This window comes from Mirounga leonina, unplaced genomic scaffold (assembly GCF_011800145.1).
Source record: "Mirounga leonina isolate KUSES-001 unplaced genomic scaffold, KU_Mleo_1.0 Mir_168, whole genome shotgun sequence".
Classification (NCBI taxonomy): Eukaryota; Metazoa; Chordata; class Mammalia; order Carnivora; family Phocidae; genus Mirounga; species Mirounga leonina.
This window is the reverse complement of record NW_023270426.1, coordinates 534,767-551,472: the sequence shown is the minus strand read 5'-3', so window position 1 is coordinate 551,472 and position 16,706 is coordinate 534,767. Positions and strand designations below refer to the sequence as shown.

Genomic DNA, 16,706 nt, shown 5'->3' with positions numbered 1-16,706 from the left:
CTCGTAAGGACTGAATGAGAGAACCGGAGTAAAGAATTTAGAACCATGCCTGGCACCTAGTAAGCACTCAGTAGATGTTAGCTATTTATTAGGGAACTTCACATTTACCTAAGAGCAGGGGAGATCAAGCCCCAGGAGCTCTGTTGCTGTCTTTTTCCAGGTGGGAGGCTGGCCCAGCCGGGTAAATTCCCACTGTGCCAGGGCAGATAAGTATAAGAACTTCGTTTTATACTCCGCCTTCAGTGCTCACCTCAACTCCAACAAAGTGTCCCCCTCCTGCATAATAACTGTCACTGACATCGGGTTGACTGTGCCCAGCACCCTACCAAGTATGTTGGCCTGTCCTTCAACCCAAGCAACCACGTCGATCAGTGACTATTTATCCACGCAAGTGAGGAAACAGGTGCAAGGGGATGGTGCCTTGCCCCCTAGGGCCTGGGGTCTCTGCTGGACCCGAGGCTGAGCCCCGAGCCTGGCCTTGCCCCCCTCCTGGCTTGTTGCGGAGGAAGAATGCACCACCACCTGGGGCCGGGAAGAGGAGGAAGGTGCGGATCGTCATCCCAGAGCGCCGGTTTGGAAGCCTGGAGTCTAAGTCCAGCACCGGCCCAGTGACTTAAGCCCCCTCCGGGCTCTCGGTTTCTCGGGAGAACAAGCGGGTCCCCGGCAGGGCAGTTGAGCGGTCCCACGGTGGGAGCGCTCGGGCGTTCCTCGCACGCGGAACCTTTGACGCGGTGGCTTGGAGGAGCGGACGGCGCGGCTGGAACGGCGGACCCGGCGGACCGGGAGGCGGGGCGGACGGGGCGGGGCGGGGCGGGAGGCGGAGGCGCCGCGTAGGCCCGGGAGGCCGGGCCGGCCGGGCTGGGAGCTCGAGTCCCATGCGCCGCCACCTCCCCCCACGATGTTCCCCTCCCGGAGAAAAGCGGCGCAGCTGCCCTGGGAGGATGGCAGGTGAGCGGCGGCGGCCGGCCCGGGCCCCGTCCTCCCGGGTGCCGATCCTCTCCGGGCCGCCCCGCGGAATCTAGGAGCCCGAGGCCGTCGCGTCCGCGTCTGCGGGGCTTCCTGAGGGTCTGTGGTTCTCCTTGTGGGTCCCTGTCTCTCTCTCTGAGTCCGGGTCGCCGTCTCTCCGTGTGGGTCTCTGTGTCTCGCGGTCTCCGTCGCTCCGCGGGTCTGTATTTCTCCGGTGACTTCCCCTTGTGAATTTCTGTCCCTCGCTTTGCGAGGCTCTGTCGCTCCGTGTGGGTCTCTTTGTGTCTGTGTTTCTCCACTGGCGTCTGTCTTCGTGCGGGTCTCTGACTCCATTGACCTCTCCCCATTGGATCTCTGTCTTTCTGTCTGCCCCTGGCCCCAGAGGGTCGTTCTGCCTTGTCTCTGGTCTCCCGCTTCCCCCTTCACGTCCATGTAGCCTCAGACCCTACCCTCTCTCACGCTTCCCCAGCCTTTGCTGACCGCCCAGAAGCTTTTCCGACCAGACCGAAGCTCTGGGTGCTGTGCCTGGCAGGCCCCTGCCTGGCACGTACTAGGCACTCCGCACACGTAATGCTGGTTCATTTCCGGTGCAGCTGTACTCGAGTGGGACCTGCTCCATGGGTTAGGTGTGAGCTGGATCCAGACCTTAGCTAGTGATGTTCTCCAATAAGCAGAATCAGGGTAGGGGAGCCATTTGCCCGCCTAGATTTGGGGGGACACCGACACTTCATTCTTAAGATGTGCCCACAAAACTCTTCTCACCCAGAACACCGGATAGCAGGTCTCTGGAGGCCCAGTGAATGACACCTCATTCCCTGTATGTCTCTTGAGTTTGCCAGGTGCCAAAAGATTCTGAAATATAATGGGCACAACTCTTTCGTTTGGGGGGGTTTTCCAACTTGGTGTTGAAGTCGGAAGACAGGAATATAAGAGAAGGAAAGCCTGGACAGTGGAGTCAGCCCTGGGCGGCAATCCTCTTTGATAGCCATGTGACCCAGAACAGATCACTTAATCTTTCTGACCTCAGCTTTTCCATCTCTGAAACAGGGATCATAATATCTACTCTGCAGTGCTGCATGAGGATTAAAAGAGACCACATCCGTAAAGCTCTTGACACTGTGCCTGGCACAGAGGACGTGTCTAACAGGTCCCTTTGCAGTTGGGAAGTGCTGTTAACCAGAGCAGCTGATACTCAAACCTGTATCACTAAGATTTGTGTAAGGAAAGAGAGGAAAGGTAGTGGAGGAGAAGTTCCATTTCCTGATCCCTTTCCATTAACCTTTGGAACATACCTGTGCTCCCCAAAAAAGTTACCCATGTCAATTCCTGCTTTGGACCCAGGGGGTTCAAAGGTCCATGCAACCAATGCAGGCTAGTGTAGCAATCGAGAGTGCTGGCTCTGGAGCCAGCCTGCCTCGATTTGAATCTGCCTTTTCTAGCCTTGGGCACAGACTGATGGAGACAAAAAACCTCTTCTGGTCTGCCCCTCAGAGCAGGGAGCTCTGGGAGCTGCTGGGCCTGCAGATCTGGAGTTTGCCACCAGGTGGCGCCAGGAGCTCTCAGTGTCCACTTGTCCTGAGGAATTGACATTTGGTTCTGAATTCAGTTGCTCAGCGATTTGGGCCCTTAGAGCCCAAAGGATAGGATTGCCTATGAGAACGTGATCCTGGAAAGGGAAGCTGGACTGAAGGAACAGACTGTGAAGTTGCACAGAGTGCCCAAGCCATGCCACACCCCCGGATAACGGTCACTGCTTCTTTTCCCAAAGGTGGGATGTTTCTTCATGTCCGTATCCCTGGTCTACATCCCACCCCCAGAAAAAGCCCCGAGGGCGAGAGAGAATCTGTAGAGGTTCCAGCCTTCCCAAGCCACTGGCAGGATTGGGCTCCGCTCCTCCCCAGCGGAGAGCCCTACCACAGGACAATGGGGGGTAAGTCAGAAGCCCTGTCTTACCTGGCCACCTCTCTGCTGTGTGTGGGACCTGGCTGCAGGGCTGCTGGCTTCCAGGTTGTGCTCTAGAGAAAGTCAGGAGCTGGTCTGGCTCTGGTGTGTGACTTAAAGCATGTCCTTGACAGCTTGAACCTTTCCTGTGACTCACCTAGCAAGCCCTCTGCTGTCTAAACTGGGGCCACAGGCAGAAACTGATGACCTGTGGGGGAAGACAGCGAGCAAGGACACAAGTGATTACAGAGACACAAGTGATTACAGATCGCTAAGAGCTCCGAGGAGGGAAGGCCCAGAGGCCATGGAGGGAGTGCTCTATCAGTTTGTGCGCACGCACGTTGAGGGGAGGGCCCTGTGGGCCCTGGCGTTGGAGTTGAGGGAGAGGGACCATGCTGGCCATGACATGGGAGGTTGGCCCCAGAGGATCAGCAGCGGGCTTCCAGGCAGATAAAATAAGGAAGGGCACGGCGGACTGTGTGAGGGCTGGAGCAGGAAGGACTATGGTGAGTGGCGAAGCTCTGGGTTACCCCATGTGTGCCCTGGGTGAGTGGTAGGGAGCAACTCAGGTCGAATTTGTGCCGCCTGCCAGCTAACTGGTGACTCCTAAAGGCAATAAAGCCAAGTGTTTTGCAAGTTATTGCAGGGGGAGTAGATCGAGGAAGCTTGCTTTTTCTTAGGTTGCTCAGCTCCTTTGCTATCCTCAGCAAAGGGATCAGGTGAATCCCACCTTCCTAACCTAGAGAGCAGCCTCTCCGAGCACTCCCTCAGTGTCCAGGCCATTCAGGGGCACTGGCCGCTTCTAAACCCAGCCTGGGTTCCATTCCCGGCCTGCATCTTCCTTTCCCTCTTCCATCTCTCATCTCTTGTCACATGGGCTGCCCCTTGGACTGAAACTTTGAGACTCGTTCAGTGAACTGCCACTGGCCATTTGGGCCTTGTGTTGTTTTGGGGGCAGATCCGATCTTCCCAGAGTCAACTCAAGTCTCTTCCCTGGATGGATATCGGCACCGGCCCCTGCCTTAGGGGCCTTTCTGGTGTGAGAAGCAGGATGAAGCCAAGGTTTCATCTGGGGGTGAATTGACAGGGGAGCGGTTTTGGAAGGCAGTGGATGGGATCTCTAAGGCAGCACTCCTGCCGTCAGCTCAGGCTTTGGACCTCCAGCCATTGTCCTGGGGAGGGGCAGGTACAAGGCACAAGGAGTCTCATCCCTGTCCTACAGCAGCTCTTGGTCTGACCTGGACTCACTCACACAAAGTAAGGGGGTGTGAAGGAACTGGGGCAGTTCTGCCCCGGGGACGGAGGGCTTCCTGGAGGTGGCGTGACAGAGGCTGGGCCCAGAGCAGCGAGCAGGATTCTGATGCGAGGTAGCAGCATGAACAAAAGCATTCAAGTGTTGGCTTCTGCACTAACTCCCAGGCGCTTGGGGCAGACCGGTCCTTGTACCCAACTTCGGGGGAAGCCAGAGGAGGGGCCTGTCAGAGGGCCCCCTGTGCCACCCGCCCTCCTGACCCTGTCCCTGCTCTTGTCCCAGGTCCAGGTTGCTCCCCGGCGGCCTCCCCCGGAAGTGCTCTGTCTTCCACCTCTTCGTTGCCTGTCTCTTACTGGGCTTCCTCTCCCTGCTCTGGCTGCAGCTCAGCTGCTCCGGTGATGTGGCCCGGGCAGCCCGGGGACAAGGGCAGGAGACCCCGGGCCCACCCCGGTCCTGCCCCCCCGAGCCACCTCCTGAGCACTGGGAAGAAGACTCATCCTGGGGCCCCCACCGCCTGGCCGTGCTGGTGCCCTTCCGTGAGCGCTTTGAGGAGCTCCTGGTCTTTGTGCCCCATATGCACCGCTTCCTGAGCAGGAAGAAGATCCAGCACCACATCTACGTGCTCAACCAGGTGGACCACTTCAGGTAGGGGCAGCCTCCTGATTCAGCAGCCCCTCTCCAGGGCCTCACCTTGCCCCAGCCCCTCGGGCTCCTCCTTTTCCCACAGGAGTCCCATGCCAGGGGGGGTCTCTGGCCTGTGAAAGCCCCCCCCAATCCCTGGGGAGCAGTGGCGGTGGCTGGGCGGTGGGGAGCAGTAGACCCTTCTCGCTGGTGTGACGGGAATTTGAGGGGAGAATTTGGGGCTAAGGAAGGTCCTGATCTATCTTTTTTAAAAAAGATTTGTTTATTTATTTGAGAGACAGAAAGAGTGAGCAGGTGGGAGGGGCAGAGGGAGAGAGAGAATCCCAAGCAGACTCCCCGCTGAGCGCAGAGCCTGACGTGGGGCTCGATCTTACCACCCTGAGACCACCACCTGAGCCGAAACCAAGAGTCGGACACTTAACCACCTGCGCCCCCCCCAGGTGCCCCAATACCCATTTTGCAAAGATGACCACAGCTCCTGTATGAGGAATAGCTTTTACTTGGACACCAGAGGGGTGCTGGGTGGTCAGAGGTGAGGGTGTCTTGGCTCTGTGGGAGATGTGGTGGGGAGGAGCTTTCTAGTGGATTGGCTGTGGGTATTTGGGGAAGGGCGGGTCAAGACCACAGCTTCGAAGTTGCTCACTCCGCTGGGAGACAGGTCCAAAGGCTCTGGGGCCCCACCCGGCCCTTTAGGCCACAGTTGCCCCAGTTTTCACAGCCCACCCCTCCTGGGCCTCACTGTGTCTTCCCCCAGCTTGGATTCCACAGTCCATCGGTAGCATCAGTCCCTCAGTAGCATCAGTCCCTCGGCCCATGGGCCGCAGGATGTGGCTGGAGAGGTGGCTGGTCTTCCTGGCAGTGAAGGGCCTGCCTGGAGCCCCGTGCTCCTCTGGCCTGCTGCCTCTCGGCTCTCTGAGGCAGCTCTGCCCCCTCTTTCCTCCTCCTCAGCCTCGGCTGATGACTTTGCTTCCTGTGTGAGGAAACAGAACCAGCTGGAAGAGAGCCCGCCCCGGTGCCCACCAGCGGGGGCCTAGGCGCCCGCTGTGCCAGGAATGCCCTGTCCCAGCCCCTCTGCTCGGGCCCTGATCCCCTTCTCTCTGTGCTGCTCAAGGACGTGGCTCCAGCCACGGCTCCTTTCTCGCCCGCACCAACGGGCACTCCCAGCAGCACGCCCACTGAGATAGCGCCCATCTAAAGAAGACAAGACCCCGTGACCTCCCATCACCATTTCTCTGCTCCCCTTTGTAGCAAAACCTCCCTCTCTCCCCTCACACTCCCTGGAACCTGCTCCGCTCTGACGTTTACCCCTGTCATGACACGGAGGCAGCTCTCGCCAATACCACCAGTAAGCCCCAGTGAGCCCCCATGAGCCCACCACCGTGCCCCAAAGCCTCCCCTCCCTGACCTCTCAACGTGGTGCTCTTAGGGCTCAGCGCCTCAGCGTCCTCTTTTCTGGCTCCAGTGACTCCCTGGGGGTTTTTGGTCGGTCTCATGGTGCTAAACCCTGCCCGTACCCTGCTGACCACCCCCCCATATTCTCCTGACTGCCAGACCCACTCGTGCAACCACCTGCGTCACCCTCCTTCTGGGGGTGTCGGGCAGCCCAGGCTTAACATGATCAAAACAGCATTTCTGATTTCCCACCCGCCCCCCCTTCCCTATTTCAGAAGCTGCCCCCTCCTCGCTTCTGCTTGCTCAGGCCGGAAAGCCTCAGAATCATTCTCAACCCCTCTCTTTCCCTCACGGGGTGCATCCCGACCCTCAGAATACATCTAGAACTTGCCCCCTTCTCACTGCCCCCCTGAGCTAAATCAAACTGTCTCCTGCCTAAATGAGTGTAGGAGCCTCCCAACCTGACTGCCTGCTCCTGCCCCTGATCCTCCCGTCTCTTCCCAACACCCCAACTGCCGTGACCCCGTTACACACCAAGTCACAGCACGTCCTGCCCCTGCTCAGAGCCCTGCGGTGGCTCTTGAGTCTTCCTGCAGGTCACAGCCCCAACCTGCCAGGGCCCCCCCCTCAACCGCATCCCTTAAGCCCTCCTCGGTCCCTCTGCTCCTGCCTCAGGCCTTGGCGGTTGCTTTCACCTCTGCTCGGAGCCCCATCCCCTCCACTCCCCTCCCCTGCCACTCTGTTACCCTGTCCCCCCATCCCCCCTGTCTGAAAGAACACCGCCCCGCCCCCCAGCGGGCTCCCCCCTCCTCGCCCTGCTGTTCTTTCCTCCGCAGGGCTCACCAGGGTCTGGCTGGGCACATACTTATTTTTCTCCCTTGTAAGCATGTCAACTCCCAGAAGGCAGGGCTTTGATTTCTCAGTGCGGGCACTGCAGTGATCCCGGCGGTTTCCGGCACATGGTGGGGGCTCGGTAGATCTGTGTGAGCTGAGCCCGGGCGGGGGGGGGGGGTGTCGGGCAGCCCCCCCCAGGGAAGGCGGCGTGGGGCGCCAGGCTGGGTGCTGCGGAGGACAGGCTCCTGCTCACTGTCGGGGGGAGAGCAAGCTCCCCCGCGCCCGCCCGCTCAGCCTCGGCCACCCCCCTGCGCAGGTTCAACCGCGCGGCCCTCATCAACGTGGGCTTCCTGGAGACCAGCAACAGCACGGACTACATCGCCATGCACGACGTGGACCTGCTGCCCCTCAATGAGGAGCTGGACTACGGATTCCCCGAGGCCGGGCCCTTCCACGTGGCCTCCCCGGAGCTCCACCCGCTCTACCACTACAAGACCTACGTGGGCGGCATCCTGCTGCTCTCCAAGCAGCACTACCAGCTGGTGAGGCCCAGAGCCAGGGGGCGCCCGCCTGCGGGAGCCCGGGAGCAGACAGCCACGTGGGAGACTTGGTTAGGGAGCCCCGGTACCAGCTGGCTTCAGAACAGAACACGGGGGGTGGGAGGGGGGCCGGTTCCTTGGCTCTCAGACTGGACCGGTCTGGGCGGGCCCGGGGGAAGGTCTGGCTTCAGGTGCGGCTGGCCCAGCCTCTCAGACAAGGGTCCCCCGACACCATCTCCCCCGCCATCTCTCAGCTCGGCTTTCTCGGCAGAGTGGATTTATTTTCAGACATTCGAGGTGCGGGGTGCTTGGAGCTGTGCCCCCCGTCCACCTAGGCCCAGGTTCAGTGGAAGATGAAGTACCTTCCTCAGCAACCCAGACAGGAGTCCCAGAACTGTGCCTTGCTGCCTCTTGATTGGCCTGACTTGAGTCAGGGGCCCGTCCCGGAGTCAGAGGCTTGGCTGGAGGTGGAGGGGCGGGGAGGACCAAGTGGCTCAGACCTCCATCTGCTGCACCTCTCTTCAGGCTGTGCCTGAAGCCAGCTTTATGTAAATGAAGAAGCTCCAGGTCGGGTGACAGACAAAGGTGCTGTGGCAGAGCCCAGCTGTCCCCGTCCCCCCAGGGAGAGACCAGGGCAGAGCGTCCCGGGGAGAAGCGGGGGCATGGGGCAGGCAGAAGTCAAGCACAAGCCGGCACTTCTGCCCATCACCAGCTCCCCGGAGAGGTGCTCTCCCGCCAGCCAGACTTTTTTGAGAAACCAGTCATCTCACACAAGTTCAGGGCCCCATTAGAACAGGCAGAGGGACTGGGCCGCGGTGCTCGGCAGCGGGAACTGGGTGTCCATTCAAACCTCCACAGGAGCGGGGTGGGGGTGGGGAGCAGAGGGCCTTGGCCGACTCCCAAGTGGTAGGAGACCAGGGAGCACCCCTGGGAGGATGGGGCAAGTGACGCTCCCTGTCTCTGTGTTAGTGCAACGGGATGTCCAACCGCTTCTGGGGCTGGGGCCGCGAAGACGACGAGTTCTACCGCCGCATCAAAGGGGCCGGGCTGCAGGTAATGCCCCCCCCAAGGACTCCCCACCTCCTCAGCCATTGTGGCTGCCCTGAGGTTCCCTTCTCTGGCTCAGATGAGGTTCCTGGGGCTTGGAGATGGCCACCCCTGCCCTGCCCCTGATGAGCACCCCTTTCTCCTGCCGAGTGGCAGTGCAGGCCCCTGCCTGTGGCCTGTGGCCCGTGGCAGGCGGGGGTACCCCGGAAGACTAGTGGTGAGGGCCAGAGCTCCGGGAGGGCGGCCTGACCCACCTTCCTTTGGCCTTCTTAGCTTTTCCGCCCCTCGGGAATCACAACTGGGTACAAGACATTTCGCCACCTGCATGACCCAGCCTGGCGGAAGAGGGACCAGAAGCGCATCGCCGCTCAAAAACAGGTGCTGACTGGTACCCTGATTGGGGACGCATAGGTGGTGACGTGGGGAAAGCAACAGGGCCAAGCCTTACCACCAAGCTCTCCTTGGGCCCAGATGGCCCTGTCCTCCCCTGCTTGGCCCAGCACAGTCCCCACTCTGGGGGCTGCCATGAGCACCTGGGTGCCGTGGGCCAGCTGAGACCTCAGGGCCTGGGCAGGCGGGGAGCAGGGGAGGGGCTCCACTGTAGGTGCCGACTCCCAGGCAGACCTGTGACACAGGGACCACTATCCCGCACCCTGCCATATCGGCGCATTGGCTCTCCTGCTTACTGCCGCGGTGCTGCTGGGGACAGCCACACAGCCCTGAGTACATGCCCTCTCCCCCTTCCCTTCCCAGGAGCAGTTCAAGGTAGACCGGGAGGGCGGCCTGAGCACCGTGAAGTACCGCGTGGATTCCCGCACCGCCCTGTCGGTGGGTGGGGCCCCCTGCACTGTCCTCAACATCCTGTTGGACTGTGACAAGGCCGCCACCCCCTGGTGCACATTTGGCTGAGCCGGCGGGTCAGTAAGGAAGCCCGTGCCCACAGGCCACAACAGCTCCTCAGGCTCAGGACAAAGCCTCGGGACCGGGGCCCGACTCCAGTAGGATGTGGAGGGGCCCAAAGCAGCGGCTAGCAAACCACCCGCTTGCAGCAGCCCGGCCCCCCCGGGGCAGGCTGGAGCTGGGACAGGACACCCTTGGGCTCCGGGGACGCTGCTAGCAATGAACAGCGATGGAGAGAGGCTGGAACGCGGCTCCCACCTGGGACTGCCCACCCCCTTCCTGCTTGCCCTGTCCTGCCCGCCTTGGTGCGCTTAGACCTGAGGGCTTTTGGTTCCTTCCCCTGGACCGCCTCGGGCAGAAGCCAGGTGGTGGACATGGGTGACCAGGTGATCCAGAAGGTTGGAACTGCAGAAACCGGCATGCAAGTCCCACAGGAAGGGAACCTGCAGAGGCCAGCTCCCGCTGGGTGTCAACTGTGCAGGAATGTGGGCCCCGTGTTGCCAGATCTTCTGATTTTTTCAAAAGAAACTAGAATTCTGGATTCTTCCGTGAAATCGGGTACTTTTTAAACGCTAGCAACTAATTGAAACTTCAGAAAAGGGTGGTGGGCCAGACAAAACGTGTGTGGACCACCAGTTTGTCGCCTGTGACCAAGCGGAGGGAGATGGGGCAAAAGATGGCACCTCCCTTAGTGATGAGCTGGCAAGGGGTTGGGACAGGGCTGGGGACGCCAAAGCCAGGGGAAGGTCAGGTGGGAGAGAAGCCGGACGAAGGGCAAGGTTCCTGCCACCTCCCACAGCCCTCCAGGCTTCGCTGCCCTTCTGGGCAGTCTGGTCCCCCTGGGCTCTGATGGGCTCCGACTCTGGGGTGGGGGGTGCTTCATCCTGCCACACTGGGATGGACAGACGTAGATCCACAGGCCCGGACTCAGGGTAGGCAGAAGGTGCCGGCAAGGACCTGGTCGTAGCTCAGAGGTGGGAAGACCACATTTCTGAGGTGGGAGGAAGAAGACGAGAAGCAGGAGAATCCTGGGTTGTTCCCACAGCATGAGGACAGATTAGCACTGATCACACGATGTCCAGGAGAAGCAAAGGAGGGGAGCCATGGGAGACCATGGAATTGGGGAGTGACCTTGGAGGAATTACCTGCAAGGAAGCCTGGGGCCAATGAGAGTGGGAGGTGAGGGGCTCTGCAAGGTAGATCACTCCTTCAAGGCATCTGACTGCCAAAGATTTGGGCCAGAAGTCAGGAGAGTCTTGGGACCAGGGAAGATTGGTTTGTTTAGCAATAAACAGGACACCTGAAATGCCAGAAGAAGGGAGTGAAGTCCCAGAGTTCAGGAGGGTGGATTCAACAGCTGTGCTCCAAAAAGACTACCCCTCTGAGGATGATCTCAGGGCCGCCGTGTACAGTTGTGGGGGTTGTGCACTGCATCACCTGAGCGCAGTGTGAGTACAATGTAACTATTCAGATGTCTAACAGAGGGTCCTTGTTATCCTGAAGTGACCTCTTTCAGCAGTTCAGCTTCACTCAGCCTGGTGAGGGGCGAGCACAGGGCGATGACGGTGCAAGGGCAGTAGGAGGGACTTGGTCAACTTGAGACCCAGGAGAGGGGAGTGAAGTGCTCGCTCCCTGTGGGCCAGTCTCTGGACAACCCTGGCTGCATCATCTTGGACTTCTATAACATGGAGGCAGAACGCCAATTTCTGGAGTTGGCGAGACTGGATATGCCATCAGAGCCCCCAGCTCGGTACTCACCTAGCACGTAGCAAGACCCACAAGAATAGGGAGCTCCCTCCTTGCCACCTGCATGGAAGGAGTAGAATGAAGCAGGACCAGCTGCCTTGGCTGGGGGAGGCCCCCTACGCGCCCCCCCCCCCCCGCCCCGCATGGCCACTGCCACCACCTTCCAGGAGCCCATAGGCACCCCGGGCCAGGCCTGATGCAGCCTGAATGTGCAGCCTCCCTGCTTCTCCAGCCGGGGCCTCCCCACCTTACCGCCCCCCACCCCTCCAGCAGAGGAGGAGGGGGGCGCTGAGCGGTGGTTCGCTCGGGGAGGAAGCAGACAGCTCGGCACCTTGTTTGCCTGCTCCACGAGAGGAGCCGACATCCTTGTCTTGCCGGCCAGGATGTGGAGGAAGTGGACCCAGGACGTAGCTGGGTGGCATTTGACCAACATGGTGGCTAGAATAGCACCTAGCCGTCCGTGGGCATTAACCACATACAGAAGTCTTGCTGTTGCGTTCTCTCATGAAGCCTCTCTTTACCTAAGCTAGGTCCTGATTATTCACCTGTTCTATAGACGAGGAGGATGAAGCATAGAGCGGTAAGTAGCCTGCCGAGGTCAGAGAGCTGATACCTGGTGGAGCTTGGGATTTGGACCCCAAGACTCCGACTTGAGAGCCAGATTCCTTCATCCCTGGCCTGTATAGCAGGTGGCAAGAGACAGATGTTCCTTTCCTTCCAGACCTTCCCTCCTCCTCTCCCCAGCCGGAGGGGGCCTGTGGGAGGGCTGGTCAATGCTGTCTGGTGCCCCTCCCACCTCTGGGACAAAAGCAGAGCCAGGGGGGTGATCCACAGTGTCTGCCCCTTGCCTCCTCTCCCTGGGGTAAGGTGGGGGTTTGCCTGTTGGAGAGTTCCCTTGGGACATTGGTGGCATCCACAGCATGGCATTCTGTCCGAGGAATGTACCAGGGGCTTGGGGAAGTCCTCCCCCAAAAGGCAGGATCTCGCTGGTGAAGCCACATTGCAGTCCCAATGGGAAGGGTTCCAGAAGGATCAGCAAGTGCAAGGCAGAAACACACCGGGGACAGCGTGTCATGTTGAGGGACCTGGAAGCAGTTCAGGGTGTCCCTGGTACCCTGATGCGGTGTAGGAGTCGGGGGAGGTGGGCAGGAGAGGGAAGGCTAAGGTGACCCCTGAGGACCTGGGAAGGCCACACTGAGCAACATGTACATCATTCCATGGGCGCAGGGGTTTCAAGCAGGGGAGAGTTTCTGAGCAGGGAGACATATGGTTGGGTCTGTGTTATAGAAAGATCCTTTGGGATCTAACACCCTGCCGGTCCTGGGGGGTGGAGGATGGAGTCTGGGGGAGGGAGAGCTTAGGCTGAACAAGACATGATGAAGCCAGACTGAGGTCAAACAAACAAGGACACTAGAAGAACTTAAGGCCACTGGCACCTAAAGCTACAGGAACCATTAAACCGGTCCAACTCCTAGCCAGACTAACATCAAACTTGACGTTAAAGGTCTGTATCAGTCCCTTTATCTAATAAATCATGCATTATAAGCCGTGCTAAAAGGCAAGAAAAAAAAAAAACAGACTGAAGAAAAGAGCAAGAATCAGAACCAAACTCAGATATGACACAGAGTTTGGAATTACAGATAGGAAATTTAAAATAACTATGACTCATATGTTAAGGGGCTTGGGATATTATGATTTGTCAGAAATATATATTTGGTCATTCAGATGACCAAAAGATATTTCTTCTCATATATTTGGTCTTCATCCATAGTTCCTGGCTCACAGCTCATAAAAACCCTTGGCATTTCGTCAGTAATAAGAGCAATGGGAGTATCTTTGGTTATAATATTTGGTCTCTTGTCCTCAGTTCTGGAAACCACTTGAGAGCCATAAAGGTGAAATGGGTGTCTTGTTATTCATTACAAGCCCCTTTATACTACAACTGGGTTTATGGGGGGTTTTTTCTAAGATTTATTTATTTATTTTAGAGAGAAAGAGAAAGTGCACAAGCAGGGGGAGGGGCAGAGGGAGAGAGAGAGAGAGAATCTCAATCAGATTCAGTGCTGAGCTCATGGCCTGAGCCAAAGCCAAGAGTCAGATGCTCAGCTCACTGAGCCACCCAGGTGCCCCTCATTTTTAGCTTGAATAATTTGTGTGTGTGTGTGTGCATTCTTTAGGATTTTCTATATATGGGATTATGTAATATGTAAATAGAAATAGTTTTTCTTCTTCCTTTCCAATATAGATGCCTTTAATTTCTTTTTATTGCCTACTTGCCATGACTAGAACCTCCAGTACAATGTTGAATAGAAGTGACAAGAACAGACATCCTTGTTTTGTTCTTGATCTTAGGGAGAAAGCTTTGTTTTTCAACATTAAGTGTGATGTTAGCCCTGTGGTTTTTGTAGATATCCTTCAACAGGTTGAGGAAGTTCCCTTATACTTCAAATTTTTTTAGTGTGTTTATCATGAAGAGGTGTTGAATTTTGTCAAATGTTTTCTCTGCATCTATTGAGATGATGACCATGTGGTTTTTGTCCTTTATTGATATGGTGTATTGCATAATTGATTTTCAGATATTAAACCAACCTTTATTCTTTTTATTTTAGTTTTTAAAATATTTTGTTTAGGGGCGCCTGGGTGGCTCAGTCGTTAGGCATCTGCCTTCGGCTCAGGTCGTGATCCCAGGGTCCTGGGATCGAGCCCCGCATCAGGCTCCCTGCTCGGCAGGAAGCCTGCTTCTCCCTCTCCCACTCCCGCTGCTTGTGTTCCCTCTCTCGCTGTGTCTCTCTCTGTCAAATAAATAAAAATAAAATCTTTAAAATAAATAAATAAATAAATAAATAAATAAATAAAATAAATATTTTGTTTAAAACCAACCTTTATTCCTGAGATGAATCCCACTTGGTTATGGTATATATACCTTTTTTATACATTACTGGGTTCAATTTTCTAGTATTATGTTGAGGATTTTTGCGTACACTTTAATGAGAGATATTGGTGTGTGGTTTTCTTGTAATATCTTTGGTTTTGGTATCAGGGAATACTGGTTTCAAAGAATGAGTTAGAAAGTGTTCCTTCCTCTTCTGTTTTTTGGAAGAGTTTGTGAGGAAACTGAATTTGTTTGTGAGGAAACTCATTCATTTTTTCTTCAAATGTTCGATAGAATTCTCCAGTGAAGTCATCTGGGCTTGCGCTGTGTGTGTGTGTGTGTGTGTGTGTGTGTGTGTGTCAAAAATTTTAATGACTAATTCAGTCTTTTTCCTTGTTGTAGGTCTGTTCAAGTTTTCTATTTCATCTTGAGTCAGTTTTGGTCATTCGTGACTTCCTAGGAATTTGTTCATTTCATCTAATTTATCTAATTTGCCAGCATACAGTGCATAATATTCCTCTATACTTCTTTTTATTTCTGTAAGGTTGATAGTAATATTCCCTCTTTCATTCCTGACTTTAGTAATTTGAATTCTCTCTCCTTTCTCTCTCTCTGTCTCTCTGGATATTCCCTCCACCCCTTACTCCCAGTCAGTCTAGGTAAAGGTTTGATAATTTAAAAAAAAGGTTTGATAATTTTGTTGGTCCTTTCAAAGAACCAAGTTTTGGCTCCATTGGTTTTTCTCAATTTTTTAAATTCTTTATATCATTAATTTTTACTCTAATCTTCATTAGTTCCTTTCTTCCTCTTGCTTTGGGTTTAGTTTGCTCTTCTTTTTCCAGTGTCTACAAATATATAGTTAGGTTATTGATTTGAAATCTTTTCATTTATTAATATAGTTGTTTACAGCTGTAGGTTTCCCTCGAGCCTCTGTGTTAGCCACAGCCCCTAAATGTTGGTATGTTGTGTTTTCTCTTTCATTCATCTCAAAGTATTTTCTAATTTCTCCTGTGATTCTTCTCTGGCTAATTGGTTAGTTAGGTGTGTGTGTTGTTTAATTTCCACATATTTGTGAAATCTCCAAATTTCCTTCTGTTATTAATTTCTAATTTCCCTCCATTGTGGTCAGAGAATGTGCTTTCCACAATTTTGATCCTTTTAAATTTACCAAGGCTTGGGCGCCTGGGTGGCTCAGTCGTTAAGCGTCTGCCTTCGGCTCAGGTCATGATCCCAGGGTCCTGGGATCGAGCCCCGCATCGGGCTCCCTGCTCCGTGGGAAGCCTGCTTCTCCCTCTCCCACTCCCCCTGCTTGTGTTCCCTTTCTCGCTGTGTCTCTCTCTGTCAAATAAATAAATAAAAATCTTTAATAAAATAAATTTACCGAGGCTTATTTTATGGCCTATCATATGGTCCCTTCTGGAGAAGTTTCCAGATGTACTTGAGAAGAATGTGTTTTCCGCTACTGTTGGGTGATTCTGTACCGTCTTTGGTTTTTTGACATTTAAAAAAATAAATAATGTTTATCCAAATTAATTTCACCACTTCCAGATATTTGCAAATTATCAGACTCACTTCTCATACCAGGATTTATCTAAGGTGTCCAGTAAAACCAGATGAGCCCTGCTCAAAAAGTCCTCTACTCATTGCAGGAATATCATTGAAATAGCCATTTCTGACAGGTAGCATATCCTAACACACACTACAGACTTTCCACTCTTGAGTGGATTGCTTAATCTCCAACTGCAGTTTCCTCACCTCAAAAATGCAATACCTGCTTTGCAACTTTGCTTTGAATATTAGGAACACTGCATAAAGCACCCATGTCAATGTCTGCCATGTGATAATGCTCAATAAACATGAGTCATAATCACTATTAGGCTATTTATATGCATCCTGTCTAGTTTAATATGTAGTACACCATAAACTAGGTATTATTAAATAATGATATTAGGAGCGCCTGGGTGGCTCAGGTGGTTAAGTGACTGACTTGATTTCGGCTCAGGTCATGATCTCAGGGTCAGGGGATCAAACCTGCATCGGGCTCCATGCTCAGCCCTGAGTCTGCTTGAGATTCTAACTCTCCTTCCCCCTCTGTCCTCCCCCTGCTCGCTCGCTCTCTAAATACATACATAAATAAATCTTTTAAAACAATAATGACATTATTAAATCTGTATTTCCTTCCTTCATAAATTAGACATTATTGGAAAAACTGAGGCTATAGTTAAGTGACTTGCTTAAGTTACCTACGTGGAGAGTAAATGCCTGAATTTCAACTCTGGTTTATTTCATTGGAAAGTCAATTTTCCTACCACTGTTGGAAAAATCCTTTCCTCTAGCCTTTTTTTTTTTTTTTTTTGCATTTGGGGTTTAAGAACAGAAAGAAAGAAACTTGAATCAGGCTATGCTGAATTATCAGAGAAGAAATAATAAGGAAGCAGAGACCATGACATATTTTTTTAAGTTTTTATTTTATTCACCCGGTGCTCATCCCAAGTGCCCTCCTTAATTCCCATCACCTATTTCTCCCATCCCCCCACCCACCTCCCTTCTGGTAACCCTCAGTTTGTGCTCCGTA

At 54.6% G+C, this 16,706-nt stretch overlaps 1 protein-coding gene across 4 annotated transcripts; it reads left to right on the top strand.

Annotated features, from left to right (window-relative positions):
- Positions 1-814: 814 nt before the first annotated feature.
- Positions 815-10,054, top strand: B4GALT7 (beta-1,4-galactosyltransferase 7). 4 transcript variants are annotated; one of them, XM_035013924.1, is made up of 7 exons: positions 815-948; positions 2,735-2,896; positions 4,442-4,804; positions 7,344-7,569; positions 8,536-8,619; positions 8,887-8,991; positions 9,367-10,054. In XM_035013924.1, exons 1-7 carry the CDS (start codon positions 899-901, stop codon positions 9,520-9,522), a joined length of 1,146 nt encoding a protein of 381 aa, XP_034869815.1. In that variant the 5' UTR covers positions 815-898; the 3' UTR covers positions 9,523-10,054. The 4 variants fall into 4 exon arrangements, with proteins under 4 accessions (XP_034869815.1, XP_034869817.1, XP_034869816.1 ...); XM_035013926.1 differs by lacking the exon at positions 2,735-2,896; XM_035013925.1 differs by lacking the exon at positions 8,887-8,991.
- The last annotated feature ends 6,652 nt before the right edge of the window (positions 10,055-16,706 follow it).

Excerpts from the sequence above, each read along its gene's own strand:
- B4GALT7 (XM_035013924.1), top strand. The coding sequence starts at position 899 with ATGTTCCCCTCCCGGAGAAAAGCGGCGCAGCTGCCCTGGGAGGATGGC. Across the intron at positions 949-2,734 it reads CTGCCCTGGGAGGATGGCAG|GTGGGATGTTTCTTCATGTC; the intron begins GTGAGCGGCGGC and ends CTTTTCCCAAAG. Across the intron at positions 7,570-8,535 it reads CCAAGCAGCACTACCAGCTG|TGCAACGGGATGTCCAACCG; the intron begins GTGAGGCCCAGA and ends TCTCTGTGTTAG.